This window comes from Panthera tigris, chromosome C1, assembly GCF_018350195.1.
Source record: "Panthera tigris isolate Pti1 chromosome C1, P.tigris_Pti1_mat1.1, whole genome shotgun sequence".
In the NCBI taxonomy this organism is placed as follows: domain Eukaryota; kingdom Metazoa; phylum Chordata; class Mammalia; order Carnivora; family Felidae; genus Panthera; species Panthera tigris.
In genome coordinates this window covers 116,536,286-116,556,914 of record NC_056667.1, presented here as the reverse complement: position 1 = coordinate 116,556,914, position 20,629 = coordinate 116,536,286, and the positions used below count along the sequence as shown (strand labels likewise).

At 56.3% G+C, this 20,629-nt stretch overlaps 1 protein-coding gene across 1 annotated transcript in view; it reads left to right on the top strand.

Moving 5' to 3' along the window:
* GLI2 (GLI family zinc finger 2) overlaps positions 1 to 20,629 on the top strand; it is a 255,988-nt gene that overhangs the window by 58,943 nt on the left and 176,416 nt on the right. The window contains exon 2 of the mRNA XM_042994230.1: positions 10,477 to 10,654. Coding sequence (XP_042850164.1) covers positions 10,507 to 10,654 — 148 coding nt within the window. The 5' untranslated portion in view covers positions 10,477 to 10,506. The remainder of the gene's footprint in view (positions 1 to 10,476; positions 10,655 to 20,629) is intronic.

The window sequence follows — 20,629 nt, the reverse complement described above, 5'->3', positions numbered from 1 at the left end:
GCATTGCAGGTGGGTAAATCCCAAGGTGGGGCCTTGGTGGGGATTTGTACCTTATCCTGTAGGCACCCCCCCCTCCTGCCTTTCCGGTTCTCTTTTCCCTTCTCAGAGCTTCCTTCGGGGGATTTACTCCACTTGCTGGGCCTCTGTCCCTGCCTTCCCTCCCCAAGTCTTGGGCGAAGGGGGTCCACACGGGGGGCCTTGCTGCCCGCAGCTGCTGTGTGTCAGGCCTGTTCCCGGTCATGCCCTCTGCAGCCCTGGGCCCCCGCGGAGCCCTTCTCCCCTGCCTGCGGCCTGCCTGGGGCAGTCTGTTTTCCCTCCTTGGGGCAGAGGCGAAGCTTGTTTTTCTTCCCCGCTCAGGAATTGCGCCTCAGAAACACACAATGCAGCTGTTAAAATATCTGGGTCTGGCGGGGCGGCCGCACAGCGGGCCCCTTGTCCGCCTCGCAGACGGCGGCCTCCTCATGGGAGCCAAGTTGGGAGCTTGCCTCTGCTGGCGCTGTGCTGGTTGGGGGCGGGGGGGCGGGGGTGAGAGAGAGACCCCGGTCCTCTGGAGCTTCTGCTGCTCTCCATGGAGGTGGACTTCGACACGGAGGAAGGGGACGGACCATAGGCCTTTGCAGTCAAGCAGGATGGCACATTACACAAAGGTGCCAACCTGAGAGCTTGCACGTGAGACCCCAGAGGCACAGGCACTTGGGTGTGTAGAGGGAGAGAGAGGAAGGGGCTGTGACGGGGCTGCCTCGTCCAGTCCCTGACAGCCCCTCCTGTGGGTGGGTTGGCCCCCCAGCCCTGCCCAGGCCGGGTCTTCCTGCCGCAGGTGGGCAGGCTTGCCTGGGCTGACACGATATTGCAGCGAACGTTCGTTTGAGCTGGGGCACGCATGTGCTTCTGATCCTTACCTTGAGGGAGGTGCTGTGTCACCCCCATTACACAGATGGGAAAACTGAGGCTCAGTGAGAAGTATGTTCTTGTCCGTAGCTTGACGTGGAGCTGGGATTCTAATGTGGTCAGTTTTCTCCGGAGTCCTCGCTCAGCGTGCTCCCTCTGCACGTGCCTGCAGCGGATATGAGCGGGGAGTGTCGTGAAAGTTTCAGAAGCAGCACGGGGAGGTTGGTCGGGTTCGAGCAGGACCCTGGGTGGGAGTCCATTAGGGCAGGCTTCCTGGGTTTTACAGCACGGCTTCCTTGTGTAGAGCAGAGAGGAAAGAATGTTCTGGGCAGGACAGCATGGGGATGATGCAAGGCCAGGGGGCATGGACATGACCTGGTACTTTGAGGGAAAAAAACCCAAATGCAAGCGAAAGGCCATTTCGATGCCATCTGAAGTGTCAATCACGAAGTAGCTCTTACCCGTATCTTCCCAGGGGAAAAAAAAAAGCCTCTTGCCCAGCTCCAGTCCTGATACCCATCTCTCCTTATCTGAGGCTGGCTGCCCCGGCAGGGGCCCGCATTTCCCATCAGGGCCCTCCCTGGCTGCCGTTCCGGCCCAGCAAGTCAGTGAATTAGGGTTAATTATCTGTTTTCCTGAAAGCCAGGGAGCCCAGGGGCTGGGCAAATTAGGGAGCTTTCGTACTTGGAAAAATCCATTCGAGGAGTGATAAAGAAGCAGGTGCACCCGCTAGGAGAGTGATGTTTGCCTGGGCCCCCACCCTGGCCATGATGGGAGGGTGAGGGTTTTGCCCCCATCCCCCAGCTTTTCAGGCCTCTAGTCTGAAGCCTCTGGAAGCAGCTGGGATGGTTGGTGGGACCCGGGCTGGCCCTGTTGCATGGCCGAAGTGGGTTCGAGACCCAGGAAGCAAGGAAGTGCATTCTTCCTAAACCTGTCTCCCTCTGGCCTGCCCTTCTCAGAGACCCTGTCAGGGCCTGCAGCTCCCCCTCGACCTGGTCTGTCCCTGGGAGGGAGACCTCCTCTCTCCCTGTGAGAATGCTCCCCTTTCTTTTTCCTCTCTGCCCACAGTGTGCCCAGAGCACATGCCCAGGCCATTCATTCCATGCCCCTGGAGTGCCCTTCCCTCTCCCCTTTGCAGGCCAAGGTCAAGACCTTTCATTCCCTGTCTTGAAGCCACAAGGCAGATCTGTGGTCACCTGTAAGCCCCCTCTGACGTCCCCAGTCAGTAGCCCTGAGCTTCTCCGGCCCAAAAGTCTCTGCTACTTACTTAGCATTTGGCACAGACCGGCTTAGCCTTCGGTGAACTTTATAAACTGCTTTGTGCCTTTTGACCCCTCTGTGATATTCCTTGCACGTGGCGAGCTTCGACACACTCAGCAGATTTGGTTGGAGTAAAAAAAACGTGTGGCCTTCAGAATCCAACGGGCCTGCATTGGAACAGCAGTGCTGCTACGTGTTAACTCTGTGACTTTGGGCAGGGTGCTCACCCTCTCTGGGCCTGGGTTTCATTGTAAAGCAAGGATCATATCGGCCCCTCAAGGGTTACGGTGGCTGGCACTGTGATCACGCGACGAGAGGAGCTCTCCTCGTGTGGGCACCTACAGGTGCTGGAAGCTTCTGATCTTTCCTTTCTCCGGTAATGTGGCTCCTAGTAGGTGGGATGCTGCTGGGCAGAGCAGGGGACCAAGGAATGATGGAGCAGTTTGAGGGACTCTTCTTCCTCTGTGCCACATAGTAAGTAGCGAGAGCCCCACATGGTGTATCTGTGGGGAGGTCGGGGGTTCTAGAAGAACGCTTTTTTTTTCCAGTTGTGTCCTCTTTTGCTGTCCCCACAGTGCACCCAGCAGCAGGCTGGACAGTATGTGCCACACGCACGTGGAGACAGGTGTCTGTGCCTGGTAAGGAGCAGCTACCTCGTGCCGGCATTCTGTGCGCATTGATATGTGCGAGGTTCCCAATCACCTTGGGAGGGACTGTACGACCTCTCACTGTCCACGGGCTCAGGGAGCTGGGACCCCATGGTCTGGCCTCTTATCCCATATCTGACCAGGCCAGGGTCCCAGGGATCTCCTGCAGGCTCTGATTTCCCCTTCCAAGATTGCTCTCCCCCAGGGGCCTGTGGGCACCGCCGGCCAGGATGGTACCAGGGGGCCAGCCCAGACAGGAGTGTGTGGTCCTCCCCAAGTCACCGGAAGAGGGAGGAGCCAGGGGACAGGGCAGGGGCATGGCTGTGTCTTCCCCCACCCCCTCTGGTGGTGGGAAGTCAGTCACATCTCCAGCCCTGCCTGGACCCAGGCCTGGAGCCCCTCGTCTGGGTTTTGTTAGAGATGGTTTGCTGCTTGCTGGGTCTCAGTGGAGCTGTGTCACCAGAGGCTCTGAGCCCACATGCAGAAACAAGGCAGGTGGACAGAGAAGTCAGAAGCAGATGCAGCTTAGGCCTGAGGTCCTACAGGCAGGTGCAAGTACGCAGAAGCCACAGCTGCCACCCTGGGCCACTGCAGGCAGGTGATGTCTTCTTGGAGACGAGTGCCTGCCTGCAGAGGTTCCCCTGCCTGGCCAGCCCCCACCGGGGACCCAGTGTTTGTGGGGCTGCTGCCGTGACTTGTGTTAACAACCATCCTGGAAAGGTTGACTGTCCTCTCAACCACCCTGGGAGGTAGGAAGGAGACTCCGTGTTCCAGGGGAGGAAACGGAGGCTCAGAGAGGGGAAGTAACACCGCCAAAGACACACAGCTGATGTGGACTGCACTGGTCCAAGCCTACGCGCGTCTCATGCTGGGAGAATAAAATGCATACCTGTTTTAAAATAGGATTATTTTATCTCCTGCTGTGAAGGGCAAGCAGGGGGTTCCCGGCTTGGTGTAGTCCTGGGGAACACTCACCCCACTCCCTCTTCCCCTACAAGACGGGGGGAGTAAGTGTCAGTTTGGGCCCAGGTGGGGCAGTGGGGCTGCGAGGACACACACATCCTCATGCCTCTCACCTGGAGAGTCAGTTGTGTGGCTGGCCTCTGCCCTGTGGTCTTGGACTGGCACTCCCTGGGTCCAGATGGCAGTGCCCAAGTGATAGGAGAGCCAATGGCTGGTTCTCGGTCACTTGGGGCGGGTACAGGACGCGGCCTCAGGACCTTGGGGCCACAACTGGGGCGGGGGAGTCTGCTGGTCTCTTTTGAGTCATAACGAGCTTGTAATTATCGTTATCTTTAATCTTTGTTGCACTGACAGTGCGTCTTTCACTTCGGGAAATTTCACCTGTTTTATCTCATTTGATCTTAAAAATAAGTCCGATCAAGGCAGGGCAGGTACTTATTATCTCCGGTGTATTTGTGTGTGTGGGTCTGTGTGTCTCTGCATGTAACTGTGTGTGCTGCGTGTGGCTGTGTGTGTGAATGCGTGTGTGTGTGGTATGGGATCATCTGTGCACATGTGACCGGGTGTTTGTGCACTCGTGTGGCTGTGCATGTGGTCGTGGTTGCTGCGTGTGCCCTTGCGTGTCCCCGTGTGTGGGGTCTGGGTGCACACGCCACACGGCCAAGATCAGAGGAGGTGAGAACCCCACGGCCCCGAGGTGGCTGCGAGGGCTGGGAGGCGAGGTTTCATCTCTCTCCTGGAGATTGATTTCGCCCGGGGAAGACGCTCTAATTCCTGTGACTCACTCGTTAGAGGAGTTCAAAGCAGCCAGGTGGCGGGAGGGTGTCTGGGATTGCAGGTTTCGGAGTGATTCGCTCATTCTGCTCTGATTATTAATTTATTCATCAAGCTAGTCCTTTCCCTGAGAGTTCTTAACCTCTTCTGTGCCACGGACCCCTCCTCGGAATGAGGATGCATAGAGTAAAAACATAGAACACAGAGAATAAAACGCAGAGAATAAAAACACATGGGGTGGGTTACGGGAGAAACCGATGCTATTGAAAGCAATAAGCAAATGTTAAAGGCGCCACGTCTGTGCTATAGTCATGCGTGGGCTCCCTTGCCGGCTCAGGCTGCAAGGTCACTGGGGTCTAATGGTGACTTTAAGCTGTGGTGAGCACAGGTGATGCTCTGTGCCATGGCATGAACACATTTGTGACGTGTGCCGGTGGCAGGCTCAGAGGCACTGTGGCTCGTCCATGCCCGTGCCTGAGGGACACCAACTTCCGCTTCCAAGTTAGCAGAGCTAAAAATGTATTTTTTCCCTCGGGGTCATGCAGCCTTGCATTAACTGGAACTTGTAAATTATTTGGAATAATTTGTAAATGATCTGGAAGCCACCTTCTAAGTGGCACCCCCGTGAAGGTTTCTCTAAACCTGTCTGTGCATCACAAATACCCATGGAACTTTTTACAGAATGTCATATTTTGTCCCTGACCTTATGCCGGGACCTGTGGAATCAGAGCCTCGGGGAGAGGGTCCAGGAGTGCCTGCAGGGCTTCTCGGGGCTGCCAGGACCCCCGGGAGGTGCCGAGGCCCTCGAGGGCAGGTGACTAGTGCAAAGGGGCTCCTCCTGGCCTCGGGTCCAGCACGTCCCCTTCCCTTAGCAGAACCTGGGCAGTGTGGTTACATGTCCTCTGGGGAGTTGTTCGAACACGCTAGAGCAGTGTGACTTCCCCAGGTGCAGTGGGGGTGTTGCCTCTCCTCCTCCCCCTGGCGAGTGCTGTGCTCCCAGCCCCTTCTGTTGTGGAGCCTTTGGTGGGGCCCGTGGGATTTCGGCACAGACCGTGGCACCCCCCCCCAGCTGAGGTGTGGGACGCCCCCCCTCCCGGCCCCCCGCTGCTGTCCCCAGATGGCCTCTGGGGGCCCAGGTGAGCTTGTTGACAAGGCTCGGAGGAGCTTCAGGGAGTGAAAGTGGCTGCCTGGGACCCTGGGCGCCTGGTGTTTACCCAGAAATTGTGCTAATCCCGCTAATTCCCGTGATTTACGCAGCCTCTTGGCTCTGTCTACGGCCTTCCTCTCCTGGGAGGGGAGGGAAGCGGAGGGCAGCGGCTGATGTGCCGAAGACCATGCCCGTGGCACGGGGGGGACTGTCTGCACTCCCCCTGGCTGGGTCGGTTCCCCGTGGGCATCCGTGGAACCCCAGGGCTTCTGTGTGCACATCTGTTCCTGGGCCACAGAAGGCAGTCTGGAGAGTGGGAATCTCAATAAATACCCTTTCCTCCTGCGCGCTGTTCACCCTGGTCCTGTGCTGCCCACACCCTGAGGCTTCACGCGGCAATACTGTCCGGGGCCCTGGCCCTCTTCCCTCCGTGGAAAGTGGCCCCGGGGGGCTCACTTCCCCCTCTGTAAGCACTGGGTTGGTGACACCCACTCTGCCAGCGGAACAGGGCAGGAGGCTGGCGTCAGGGAGCTACAGCTGCTGGTCTCCAAGAAAACCCGCAGTCTTCTGCTCCTCTTCTAGTCTCCTCGTGTCCCTTAGCAAATTGACACAGTCCCTTCTTGAGCCTCCTTCTTTTCTTGAGATCTCTGACGCTAAAGTCCGAAGGTTCTGACTTGTTGGCCTCAGTCTCCCCATCTGCATTCGGATAGGGTTGGATCCATGCCTCGGGGGTCTGCCAGCCCGGCACTGGGGCTGGGGCTGGGGTTTGGTCTCATGCGCTGACGCTGTGGGCACCCGGAGTCCTCCGCTGGTTTCTGGTCCACTGAGCCCCATGCCCTCCAGACGCAGGCCTGGCTCCCTGTGCCCACCTTACCCATCGGCAAGGGTTCTGAGTATCTGCTCAGTGGGGACCTAGGGATGCAAGGCCCAGCCGTGCCCTGGATGAGGTCACAGTCAAACAGGAAGCCAGGTGGGGGTGTAGCAGGTCACGACCGTGACACGTTGGAGGAGTATCCAATCCCTGGGCAAGGACACCTAATTCATTTAGGGGTCGTGCAGGGCCTCGCCAGCTCCCAGCCTAGTGCAGGTGAGGCATGAAGCTGGTCATCAGTGAAGAAGTGTTGAGTAAAGGGTTAGCGAATGAATGTACGACCGCCTACCCTGGACGGCTCTAGCAGACAGGCACACAGCCCAGTCGTGGTGTTTGCACACAGCCCCGAAAGAGCCTCAGCTTTGGCCCACCCTTGACTGGTGGTCTCTATCCACCGGTGTCACTACCTTGGATACATGACTAGGGCGGGAGCCACGCCAAAACTTGCTTCTTGGGTCCCCTGGGCTCCTGGCACAGTGCTCCCCATACCCGAAGGGCTCAACGGTTACCTTATGCCTTCCAGGGGATTCCGGGGTAAATCCCTTAGCACTGTTGCGTCCTTATGCACAGCTCACTGTGGTGCTTGAGAGTACGGCTTCGGGGCCAGACAGCCTGGGCTCAAGGCCTGGCACGGCCGCCTCTAACCGTGCGTCTTAGAGCCAGTTACTCAACTTCTCTGAGTGTTGGTTTCTTCCTATATAAAATGTGAGGATTAAATGAGATCCCTCCCGTAAGGTGTTTGGCACACGGTAAATGCTTATTAAAGTTTTGTTGTTCCAGCTGTTATTGTTATTTTTGTCCTTACTTCCAAATTCAAGGTGTGTTTCAACGTTGGGCCTAAATATTCCTTTACCTGAGCTTCTGGGGAGGAAAACCCAGGCTGTTCACAAAACCACTTGCATTTCAAAGAGCTGTGGTTTCCTGCCACAAAGGTCCATTTTCTCTGCCAGGCGTTTCTGAGAGTTTGCTTTGTGTCAGCTTGACCTGGAGGTGATGATTACAACCTAAGGGTGCTGGGTTGGTGCAGAAATCCCGAAGCAGAAGTGACTGGAACTGGGGAGGGGTTGGGGGCTTTCCCAGAGGAGCTGATATCCGAGTGGCATCTTGAAGGAAGAGTAGGGGTCCGCAGAGAAAGGGCGAAGGACTGCGGGTGGGTGGCATGGCTTGAGCGGGGGCCTGGTGGCAGACAGGATTAGACTAGTCACACCTGTCTGGGTGGGAAGGAGATGTGGGCAGGGGAGTCTACAGGAAGACTTTACCTAAAAGCCACGGGGGTTCAGCGAGGCCTTGGCCAGAGGAAGAATGCAGTGAGATGTGGGTTTGGTGCAGCCGGGTGGCCAGGCTGAGGGGGCCGAGAAGGCGGAGCGGGTGCGGGCCGGGCTGTGTCGCCGGTGAGCGGTTCCCATAGCCAGATGACACCAATAGACTCGGGGCCAAAGGAAACCCCATAACTCACCAGAATCTGCAGGGAGATTTCTCTGTCCCCCATCGGCCTTGGGTTTTCTTGACAGGGAGTTTTGAAAGTTTGAGGAAGCGGGACAGGCCGGTGTGTGCAGACAAAACCGGGGGGTCCAGGACGCGGGTTGTTTTCCCCTGGCAGGCCAGCAGGACCGTGGACCGTCTCTGATACATCACATCCTTCGTTCTGGGCTTTTCCCATTTTCCACCTAGACACGAGAGTTTTGTGCGGATCTAACAGGATGAAATTCTGGACCTGAAGATGTGGATTTAACCTCGAGGCCCCCGGGGATGGAGCTGACCACTGCCTTTGGTCTCTGCCCTGCTGTGACCCACGGGCTCCCTACCAGAACATTCCCTTCCCACCGGCCTGCGAACCAGCCCCACCTCCTTTCTGCCGCAGCAACCGCGGACCTCCGGACTCTCCAGTTGTTGCGTTATGTTTGGCTTTTACGGCAAAGCTTCCTGATGAAATCGTTTGTGCCTGTTTTTCCTACCTCCACTCAGGGACCCTGGTCGCCACGTGCGACCGAAACGGGTCAGCCCTCAGGCTTCACTGTCTCCCATCTCTCAGTAGCTTAGGAGGGAGCTGATTGTTCCCCCTCTTCAGGCTGTTTCACTCCTGCCTTGGCTTCCGGCCCCCCTTCCCCCCCCCACGCTCCCCTGGTGGTCGTTTCCTCCTTTCTCCCACTGGCAGTTCCTGCTTAGTCTCCTTGGCGGGTTTCTTCTCCTTTTCCTGGAAATGTTGGAATGTCCATGTTTCAGCTCTGGAACTTTCTTCCGGAACTTTTCTTCTTGGCTTCCACCCTCTGTCTCGGAGATCTTGCACGGTGGCTGTCATATTCCTCCCTCCAGCTTCTACCTCTCCCCCGAGCTCTGAACTTGTGTTTCCAACAGCCTCTGCGTGATTTAATAGGCTCTCCAACTTAACATGGCCCAGACTGAGCTCCTGATCTCTGCCCCAAACCAGCTTCTCACCCAGTGGGACCCCATCCCAGCCAATGGCACGGCCATTCATTCATCCAGGTCATCAGCCAAAAATCTGATCCACCTGTGACACTACTCCTCTTCTTCTAAGAAGATTGGCTCGTGTCTCTATTCTGTAACTTGAAACAAATGCTCGATTAGCAGTTTCTGCCAGCGATGAGGCATATTAGTGAAAGGCTTGCTTGTGACCCGGGACTCAGCCACAGAGGGAGCGTTACCTGTGCCCTGCATCCCGGTCCAAGCCCTGGAAAGTCTGTGATCCCTGCCATTCACCATCTCAGACCACCATCACGTCTTCCTGGGCCTCTCTGGTAGTTCCCCTTCCCCCAGATCTGCTCTCACACGACAGCAGAGTGACCCCAATACCCCCGTGAGACCTGTCATACACCCCATCTGCTCAAAACCTTCCAGAGCCTGCACTCTCCTTGCTGTTCCTCAGACGAGCCAGCCTCTGCCCATCCAGCTTTGTGGCTCCTGCCTCTGCCCTCTGGCTGCCGTGGGCTTCCATGGCAGATTCACGTGGCACCCCGTTCCAACCTCAGAGACGAAGGCGGCGGGCCCTCTGCCCCTCTGCCCTGCTCTGTCCTTCCACTTTGCTTGCTTTATTGACACTACCTCTCACTAACTGAAGCTAAATATATGTTTATTCCACCTCTCCCCGCCCCCCCGGCCCATATACCATGTCTCTGCCAGGTAGAATGTAAACTCCGTGGACTGTACCTTCAGCACCAGACAGAATGCCTGATACATAATAGGGGCTGAAAACTATGTTGGCCGAATATGTGCTAGTGCATAAATGGTGAAAAAAATGTTTGAATGAATGAATGAATGAATGAATGAATACACATATACACAAGTACACGAGAGATGGATCCTGGTGAGCAGGGAAGGAACAGGAAAAACGAAGGCTTTTCTGGGGCGCTTGGGTGGCTCAGTCGGTTAAGCATCCGGCTTCGGCTCAGGTCATGATCTCGTGGTTTGTGAGTTCGAGCCCCCACATCGGGCTCTGTGCTGACAACTCAGAGCCTCGAGCCTGCTTCGGATTCTGTGTCCCCCTCTCTCTCCCCCTCCCCTGCTCGCACTCTCTCTCTCTCAAGAATAAATAAACTTAAAAATTTTTTTTTTAAAAGAGGGCTTTTCTTTGAGGACCACTCAGGAATTGTTACTCTGTTTTCATTTTCCTGTGATGCCCAGTTGGCGGTCATTGCCCCTGACTTCATTTCTCAAAGTAGAACTTGCTGCCCAGATTTTTAAAAATCTGGGGTTGAAGGCAACGCAGATGCTCGGCTGTTGTCCACGAGGTCGTTCAAAAGACCAGATGAGTCTCAGAACTAATAATTCTCGAAATTAATTAAACCCTCCTTCCCAATTATGAGAGAATTAAGCTTTTAGCGTGCGGCGGCCGTGAATCTGGGTCGGCGTTTCCCGGCTGGGTCTGGGGGCAGTCGGTGGTGCTGAGCGTCTTTGTCTTTTTCTTCAAGGGCTGTCACCCAGGACCATGAGCGGCTAAGATGGAGACGTCCGCCTCAGTCACGGCCACGGAGAAGAAAGACGCCAAAAGTGGGAGCCTGGAGGGTGTCGCTTTCCCCGACCCGGGCAGGAAGGCCTCTGCTCTCGCGGTGGCCACGGCGGCCGCGGCAGCGGTGGCTGCCCAAGGAGGTAATATGTGTTCTTCACACTCGGCGGGCAGCAGGGGTGTTTTTCATTAGCCCGTTAGGATTTAATTAGGCCGGTGGCCGATGTCACCAGGCAGGCATGCTGGGTTTATGGGGGGCGAAGAGGAGGGCGCCCCTGCTCCCGGGGATCCCGGGCCCCTTGACGTTCGCCTGCAGGTTTCTCGGGGATCCGGCCGCCCTCAGTCTGCTGAGCGGCGCTGGGAGCGTTCGGTTGGCACGTTTGAGATGTTCCAGAGACACAGCCTCGGGCCTCTGGCCTGCCAAGGACTATTTTGGAAAGTAATTGTCTCCTGATCCCTCTGGCTGTAATTAGAGGGTCAGGTACAGAATTTAGTATCCTTAGGTGAATTTCTGGCCAACTTAATTATAACAGAAGAACTCCACAAGCCTCAGCCTCTCATTTACTGCCCCGGAGAGAAATGCTCTCTGGTTTCCACTGGTCCGTGCCAGCATCCCGTCGGGAAAGTTTGGCGGGAAGGCGAGACCTCCCCTTGTGTGCGCGCAGTCCATCTGGAGGCCACAAAACTATTTCTGTCTCGGAGGAGTGGAGAGTCTTAGATTTCTTCTCTTTCCCTTTTTTATTCAAGTGCATTTAGTCATGGCCTATTGCTTGCCGCTCAGGCACAGATTTGCCTCCGCGGGGTGGTCGTGCAGGCATGGGCAGTGCCTCTCACACTTTGATGCGCACACGCATGGCGGGGGTGGGGGTGGGGGGCGGCTTGCTGAAGTGCAGAGCCCAGTTTAGCAAGTCGGGCAGGGCTGAGTTTCTGCGTTTCTCTCCAGAACTCAGGTGATGCTGGTGCTCCTGGTCCGTGACCCGCGCTGGGCGTAGCTGGGGGCTGGAGCCCAGGGACTTGGGGAGACCCTCAGATGGGAAGGAAGGAGTTGGTGGTTTCAAGAGTGAACTAGAGGACCTCCGGGGTGTGGTTACTACATTTAGTTTTATTTTTGTTCATGATTCTAAGTTGGAGGTCGTTATTAGGATGTGTGGTCCAAGTCAGGAAGGAGGGGGAGACCCGAGGCCAGCCTTTGGCCTCCCTACCTGGGTGATGCCCCTCGCCTCCTGTCCCTCTTGGAGACTGGCTGTCCAGGCCCTTCTTGTGCGACCAGCTGGGGTGGAGGTAGGAGCCAAAGCCCCAGGTGGACACCCTGCCCTCCAACAGGGTGGTGTCAGCAGAGGAGGGGAGGCTGAGGGTAGGAGTCTGGCTGGCTGGGAGGCCAGGCTGCCTGGTCACAGGGCTGGCTTGTCCTGGGCCTGGCCGTGTCTGCATGTGATCTGTTCCTTCCCTGGGGTCAGGCTTCCCCTACCCCGTGGTGACTGCTCAAGCTGTCCCTCTGCCTAAGGGACAGATCCATGGGTCTCCGAGGCCTCAGTGAGCCCTGGCAAGCCTGGGCCTCTGTGCATCTCTGGCCTGCCCCGGGGCCTCTGTTCTCCCCACGGTCTGGGTCTACTTCTCCTGAGCTGTGAGTGGGTCATGAACTACCACATGGCAAGATTTACGGCCATGCCATAGTAGCAGAGAACAGACTTAAGCAGTAATTACACAGTGATTGAGATGTAATTGGGGGGAAGCCCCTCTAGCGTCAGACCTCATTGTCACCAATGTGCAATAATGGCAGATGCCTGAGGGGATATCGATGCTGGGGGGATGGGCAACGGGCAGATAGCTTGGGGTGCAGTGGTTCCTCGGAGGCATCCAACCCTGCTCTACCCCACCTGCACCGGCCCCCTAGGATGCTGGCCCTACCCACTCCTGCAGGCCCCCATCCCCTCATTCCCTGAGCCCGGAGCAGCTACTGGCTGATGCGGTTCCAGCGGAGCTGGCTGCGACCTGTCATTGCAACGAGTCTCCGGTCAGGTGCAGCTGACCCTGGGGAGCCTCTTCACTGCTCCTGCTCCCCGTGGCCCTGTGTGCACAGTTTGTGGGGGAGGGCCCTCCAAGAGTCAGGCAGGAGCCTGCATGGGGCAAGGCCAGGGGTATCATGGAATGGGTGCCCTGGACTTTGAGGCTGTGTTCCAAGGACAGGGTGAGGGAGGCCCAGTGGTGCAGCCCAGAGGGGGCTGGCCTGGGTCCTAATTGCCACATCCCTGGGGGCCATGTCATTTTCCTCTCTGGGCCCTGTTTTCCCAGTCTGTGTCGTGAGGTGGACGTTCAGATAACATTTGGCAGATGTCACCCAAAGTCTTCATGATCTCGTGACGATCTCCTGCCTTTGAACACTTAGGCTGTTTCCAGCTTTTCACCGTGGAAAAATAATGTGGAAATGAAATCTTTCTACCTACAGGTGTGTTCCCTCTTAGAGCCAAAGCCATACAATTCCAGTGGTGGGGGTGAAGGCCCTGGAATTGGTGGTGGGACGAGGGGATGGGATCGAGGGTCAGGAGCTGGCCTGGACTACAGGCTGCCCGCCCCAGCTGGACACCTTGCAGCCCTGCCAGTTTGTAGGCTGTCCCTGTGTTGCTCACCACAGGGCTCCTGACATCCTCAGACAAGACTCAGCCATCCTCTGGACCACCGTGTAATAAGCCACGAAACAGTAAGCTTGTGTGTTCGATGATAGGAGATTGATTAATCAAACTATGGAACGTTTATTGAATAAAACATTATGTGGCCACTGAAAACGTGCATCAGGAGACTTTACAGTAACGTGGGGAGGTGTGACTGCGTTCCAACAGCGAGAAAAAGCAGGATGCAAATTCTGTCTTACGTCTCTCACAACTTTAGACTCCCCGGAAGTACCGTTAGCAACGGCCGTCCAGATGTTGGGACTCAGGGTGATGGATGATGCATAGGGGAAGCTCATCCCTGTGGTTCTTAGGGACCGTCAGCCTTTTAGAACCTTCTATTCGAATGTAACTCCCTCTGAAAGCCGGGGTGTGCTGGAGCCAGCCGCTGCTGACTTGTGGGAGTGGAGTGTAGACATCTTCCAATCCTGCCGTCCTCGACCTTCAGTTCGTAACTAAAAGTTGGCCGTAGTGGGAAGAGTTGCGGGAGGAAAATGGGGAAACGCTACACATCAGGGCCGCCTGCACCCGCTGTCTTCTACCACAGCCTCTTGTTGACCCTCTCCCAGCACACGGAGCTGCTGGGTACCAGGCTAGAGTGGCAGGCACGTCTGTTTCCTGAGCGCTTGAAGGCTCTATTTTATAAAAGAGACAGCGATGAGGCAGGGAAGGGACTTGCCCAAGGCCACCAGCTGCTGTAACAGAGGGCGGGATCAGAGGCTCCGGCTCTTTCCCTGTCACGTGGTGAGAGGCCATTTTTTGGTATTTGCTTTCAGACTGTGATTTTAGACTCTTTGTGGGTGACGTGGGCCTTAAAGCCCAGCCCACTGATACCGTGTGGTAATCGTCCAGCCTCCGCCCCAGCTGCGGAAAGTCACACATCTGTCCAAGAGGCTAACAGCACCTGCTCTTTGTGACTTTGAGATTCGAGGCTGTGGCTTATTTGCGGAGGGACCCAAAAAGTCACGTGGCTTGACTGGCCTCTGTTGCTTGACCTCCTGGAGTGTCACGAGGCTGGACGTGCTGGGGGCTGGGCGTTTCCACTCAGAGTTGCAACCTCTCTGAGCCCGCGGAACAGGACAGTAGCAGAGAGGAAGCAGCACTGTGGTCAGACTGGGGGAAGGTTTCAGTGAATCACCTGTCTGGCGGGAGCAGCTCCGGAGAGCAGACGGCAGAAGCCGAGGCTGGCGGGTCCTCTCCTGGCGGGTCCTCTCCTGGCGACTTTAGCTGTGGTGCTAACACTTTGGAGGCCATAAATCTTTAAAAAACCCATTTTGGCCCAGAGCTTTTTTCCCCCTTTAATTTTTAAAATGGCGTAATTTTAAAGGCAATTTGATTCAGATGTTTTTCATTGCTTTACGCCGAAACTGCCCAAATGCTGTCGCATTTTCCTCCTCGGCAGTGGATTTTCTTTCCAAAAATATTTCTGGACCTGTCTGTGTGCCTCAGCTGAGCCCCAGGGACCCAGCCACTTCAGGCCTCCGGGCTGGGACGATCGGAAAGTCTGGAGCCATAAACCTTGGAGCCGGGTCTCTGTCCGAGAGCTTTGCTAAGTCCCTGAGATCAAACAGCCAGACGGGCTTTAGAAATTCTGCGAGGCGCCTACAGTGGCTAACACCTAACTGTTGCAGAGTGCCCACTGTGTGCTGGGCCAGGGTCCCCCCACTGAGGTCCCTCACGAGTGGCATCAGCATCCCTGGGAGTTGGACCCCACCCTAGGCCTCCTGGAGCAGTGTTCCGGGAGTGGGGCCCAGCGAGCTGTGGGGATTCTGATGCACTTGTAGGGCCCTCTGTGTTCTAGCTGCGTGAGGCGTAGTGTGACTTTCCATATGTAAAGTGGGAGTCACACAGCGGAGCTGCTGAACAAACATTGTGGGAGACACGATGTGCTCACACCTGCCTGGCATGGGGTACCTCACAGGTGGCGTGGCGTAGCCTTAAGAAACAGCTCAGACTCTGCAGCCATACCACCTGGGTAAAGCCCAGCTCTGCTCACCTTGGGCAGGTCTGTGTCTCAGTTTGCTCGTCTGTAAAATGGACACAATAATGGCACCCACATCACGGTGTTGTGAGAATTACTTGCGTTAGCAACATAAAATGCCAGGCACTAAGTTCGCTCTTTGTGGAGATCCCGGTTCAGTCTCTGCCTTGTTAACTATCACCAGTTTTCCTTTTCTAGGCCTGCAGGCTCCGCCTGACTTAGAAAGTCTCCCCTTCACTGGCGACTCTTGCTAGTTGACTTGTTGAGGCCGGACAGGTTGTAGGAAGACCAGATTTCTGTTGTCTTCCTGCTTGAGAGTGGTGGAGGGAGCCCTGGGCTGGAAATCAGGCCTGAGTTTCTGTCCTGCTTTGCTTCACTATCACAGGCTGTCCTGGGTAGATGACCTTAGTGGGTCCCTGGCCTTGCTAACTCAGCCTTCTCCCCTGTACGCTGGAGGGTGGGATCAGACCAGAGGTTGCCCAAACTGGCCATGCCTCAGAATCCTGCGATACACCTGTCATAAATGCGGATTCCCGGGACACTCCAGACCTGCTGAAACGGAACCTCCCAGGCTGGGGCCCCGGGCATGTGTATGTGTAGCAGGCTTCCCAAGCCTTTGGATGCGGTTGGTCCCAAGGCATGGAGTGTATCCCTGGAGGTGGGGCACTAACCGGGTGCCGCCGGTCAGCGCGGGCAGCGTTGTGCCCTGCGTGTTACGGTGCGGCTCCCAGCACATCGCTCCTTGCTGCGGGGGGGCCTCTGTGCCTCCGACTGCACTGGCCACCCTTTCACCTTGTCCACCGGCCCTGTTGGCTTCTTTGAAAGTTGCTTCCAGGCACCTTTTTGCTCAGCGGTGACACATCCCTGCCAGTCCCGGAATGCCGCGCCAATACCTTAGTCTGCAAGGGAATCAGGTGGCGAGCATTCTGGCTGAGGCGCCCAGGGTGAGGAAATGTACCCAAGTCACCTGGAGCCCCGTCCTTGATAAGTACCTCCGAGACCCTGGTGTCTCTGCCCTCTCTCTGCCTCTTGCCCTCCCGCTAGGATGCCCTACGGGCAGGGCGTTGGTTGGTCACCATTGCGCCCCCGGCCCAGCAAGGCAGACGGCCGACAAACGGTTGCTGAGTGAGCGGCGTCTGACGACGTTATGCCAAGTGTGTGCCGGTCGGCTGTTGTGGCCTCCTCCCTCTCAGGTCGCCAAGGCCCTTGGGAGACCAGGGTCAGTTGGGCTGGCCTGCTCCTTGGCCCCGGCTCCCCCACCTGAGGCCCTCTGGAACTTGCCGAGCGGGCCCAGCCTTCCCGGCCTACCCGAACTGCTCTGCGGGGGCCACACACTTTCGCCTTGGGCTGGAGGATGCACTCAGGTGTGACTAAATGGGCAATTATTCTTATTTAAGTGATTTTCAGGATGGCCGTTGGTGCTGCAGCTGAGCTTGTTTTAATGGCCCAGTCACATGGAACAGCCAGTTCCCATCAGACTTTTTCCGAGAGCAGAGCTCGGTCCTCGCTGACAGCTCTGTCCACCCAGGGAGCAGGACGCAGTCCGACCGCCCGGGCTTTTTCCGGGGAGCTCTGAGGGACTCACGATGCCCTGGCCAGTGAGGTCTCGTGTGCCAGGGCTGTGCCGGAGGGCCGGGGCCCCTGGGGCAGAGGGGAGGGTTGGAGGCTTCTTCTGGCCCTCAGTGGAGTGTGGTAGGAAGGACCTGGGCTGTTTCCTGCTCCCCACTGCCAGATGGGTGTCTGGAGCAAGCCGGCTAGCTTTTCCCAAGGCCATCAGTTGGGGGTAATACTGGTAACCACATCTGGCTCCGACGAGGAGAAATAGGAGAGCGTTTGCAGAGCGGCTATCAGAGGGCCCGGCACTGACAGAGTAAACATTAGTGACATGAGTCTGAATGCCCATTCCTTTGGCATATCCCAGACCCCGTCCTCTAAAGGCCACTCTAAACGTCACTCAAAACAGCTGCCGTCCAGCATCAGAGCAGATGCCCCCATTAGCCCCAACATGGCCGCCCCCGCCATATCTCACGTCAGCGTTCGAGGCCCAGCGCAGGGCCTGTGCTCTGGAAGCCTTCTGGACGGACCTCCTGGCCTCTCCCCCTGGGTTGTAGAGGCTGGCGCACACGCATTTCTGCTTCAGACCCGCCCTGTGTGTTTCTGGCTGGCGCGTGTGAGTTGGTGACCTCTGCTCACAGAGAAGGAAAGTGCCTGAGGGCCGCACTGGTGGCTCCGGCTCCTGTTTCCCCCCTGGGCCCTTGGCAAACGTGGCCTCATCTCTTGTGGTTCACTGTGCGTGTTTTAACTATTGCAGAGTTGGGGAAAGCTTCAAAGTCCTTTCCGATTATAGAACTTGGAGAAGCTTGAGAGATCATATAGTTCAAATCTGTTCCTTTTAGACATGTGGAAGCCAAGGTCCAGAGACACGAAGCACAAACTCGTCTAGTGACACCGCTGGGACCGGAAATCGATTCACCGGGTATCACCAATGGGATGGGACACAGCTGCTCCCTGCCCTGCCCCCCGGTCCTGTCCCAAACCCCGGCTTCCCGAATTGATGGTGTTTATGTTGGAGACATTTTTCTGACGTTTGGTTCTGTCAAAACTAATTTTAGCATTTCTAAAGCTTGGTAAAAATACAGCCTCATTACTTTGATGTCAGTGCATAGTTTACTATTAGTATATTCTGGGGTTTATCATTTTAGTCATGTTTAACACGGCTGCACCAGGCATGCACTATTAAATCTGGCTTATTTTACATTCCTGTCCGGAATTATTTATTTGTAACAATTTCCTCTCTATCAAAAGACACAGCTAATGCTGTGTTTTAATGTGTTATTTACACACAAAATAACCTATTTACAACTCAGTATGCGCCAGAGGGAGAATGGATGGGCCCCGGTTTCCTGCGTTCTGTTATATCGGAGTTTAACAATCTGGTTTGCTAATAGGACCATTTATCATTGGTGTGGGGGGATAATTTATTTTATGTTTGTGGCCAGGTCTCCCTGCCTCTGATCTTGGGAACATTTTGAAGATAATGAAGTCAGGCCTGGTGTTTGGGGCGGAAGCGGGATACCCGAAAGAGAAGGGGGACCCGTGGCCTTCCGGAAGCGGCCCGGGTGCCTCTGGGTTCCCTGAGCGCGTGTGTGCGTCCCGCAGATGGTTCCGGAACACCCGTCAGAGACGTGGTGATGCAGAGACTCTGCCTCTGCCCTCCAGGAGCACCCAATTGAAGGCATCAGGGGACAGAGAACAGAGCGCTATGGGGACACTGGGCAGATGTGACCCATCCCGCCCAGGAAGCTTCTTGGGGAGGCAGCATCAGAGCTGGGCCTGTAAGGATGTGTAGGTCTCACCAGGCGAAAAGAGGAAAGGGTGGGTGTCAGGGCAGCTGAGCGGCCCCTTGGGAGTGCAGGGGCTTGGGAATCAGCGTCTGACCCGTGTGGCTATAAGCTGGGGTACTCAGGGGGTGGCCTGAGAGGGGCTCCTGCTTCAGTGACAGGCGGGGTGCCTAGACTCTCCCCTCACCCCCAGGCCTCAGGGAACCAGTCCCAGAGGTTTAAGGCAGACCCTGCCACATCAGATTGTCAGTGTCTGCTCAAAAGTGCTACCTGCAGCCGGAGGCTGGAGACAGGGGTCCAGGAAGAGGTCCCTGGGTCCGGCAGCCAGGCATGGCGGGGACGGACAGTGGGATGAGGGAAGGACTGCTCAGAAGGGAGGCCCAGCAGCGTCTGGGGCTCCTAGTGGTTATGTGGCCACTCGACCTTGCGAGCCGAGGTCCTGTGGCCGTGTTGGAGCCTCTGAATGCGCACTAACGGGCAAAGGAGGGCAAAGCAATGCATCTGTGTTCTAGAAGCCTTCTTGATGGACCGCCTGGCCTCTCCCCCTGGGTTGTAGAGGCTGGCGCACACGCATTTCCACTTCAGACCCTCACTGTGTGTTTCTGGCTGGCGTGTGTGAGTTGGTGACCTCTGCTCACTGAGAAGGAAATGGACTGCTGCCCTTTCTGAAGCCTGTGCCAACAGCAGAGGGGGCAGGGACGGGTGAGGTGGGGGGAGGCATCCAAGAAGGAGGGGCCATCGTCCCTTTCCCCAGGGGCTGTGGCCCTATGGAGAAACCAGACACCCCCACTTGTAACACTGATGTGGCCCCTTACCTGATGTATGGAGTGATCAGAGTATTTCAGGAGGGGGACCTGGAAAGTCTCTAATGTCTGAGTAGGGCCCTGCTAAGTCCGCTGCCTGCAGCCAGCCGCGTGCCCTCTCTGCCTCGAGGCCCTAGGGGGGGTCAGCCGCACTCTCAGATCAGATGGTTGGGGAGAGGTTACCAAAGTGGTGTTACAAAGTGTGGCGGGATTCAGGGCAAGCCACAAGGAATGGCGCATGGGACCACCAGCTCGGGTGGCCGGCATGGTCTGGGGGCTGAAGCTCAGGCTTGGACAGACGAGGTTTGAATCCTTGCTCCGTTGCTTCCCGGTTGTGTATCCTTTGCTGATCTGAACCCCAGTGGCTTCACCTTAGAAGTGGACAGCACACTTATCTTTTGAGGGCCAGGATTACAGATAACCAGCATAAGTTGCTTGGATAGTACCTGGCATATAGTAGGCATTCTGTATATAGTAACTGTTGCTTTCAGTATTATTGTTTTTGCCGTTATTATGATTATTCTAGAACTATTTCTGAGAGTAGTAACATATGCATCCGATAAACATTTGAGAGTGAATGAACACACAGGTATCTGAACAGAATCTTCACAAGGAATAGCAGCTTGCCCATGATGTACGAGGGGGATATCGACCTTCTAGCCCGAGGAGCGGCACGTGCAAAGGTCCTGGGATCTGAGAGTGGGTCTGTCAGCCCCTTGGGCAAAGACTGCCTGCATACCTCAGCCCCAGCATAAGCTGCTGTCTTGGGACTGGGGAGCCCTGGGATATCATGTTCAGGAGCCCCCAGTCTGTCCTCTGGCTGCTGCATAACCACGTGTGGATGCTGGAGGCCCAATCCAGCCCGGCTCTGGGTGCACATGGCTTGTTTGGACCCAACTGCAGGCTCAGCTGGTCTTTCCTCTTGGACAGGCAGGGAAGAGGAGGCTGGAGGGGCTCTGTCTTGAGAAACTGCCCTTGGCTCTTTCCCTGAGACTGTCCTGGCTGGCCCTGCTCCCCAGTGCGCATGGATTATCAGCTTGTATTTGTGGGGACTGGGAAGTGTGAAACCCTCACACCGGGCAGCAAGGCCTCTGGTCTGAGGAGGGTCATTTCTGGGTCTGGTTTCTATCCCAGTGTGAGTAGTGACATTTGAGAGGAGGGTTTGGGTTTTGGGTGGTGCTGGGCAGAGGACATCAGGCACAGACTTTACACCTTCCTCAATTCCCGCCATTCTGGAAATGAAGGAACATTCAGGGGGAAGCCTCATGCATGGCAGAGCCAGGGGTCCTGCATGGTGTGATGGTGGTGAAGGCAGGAGACCACGTCC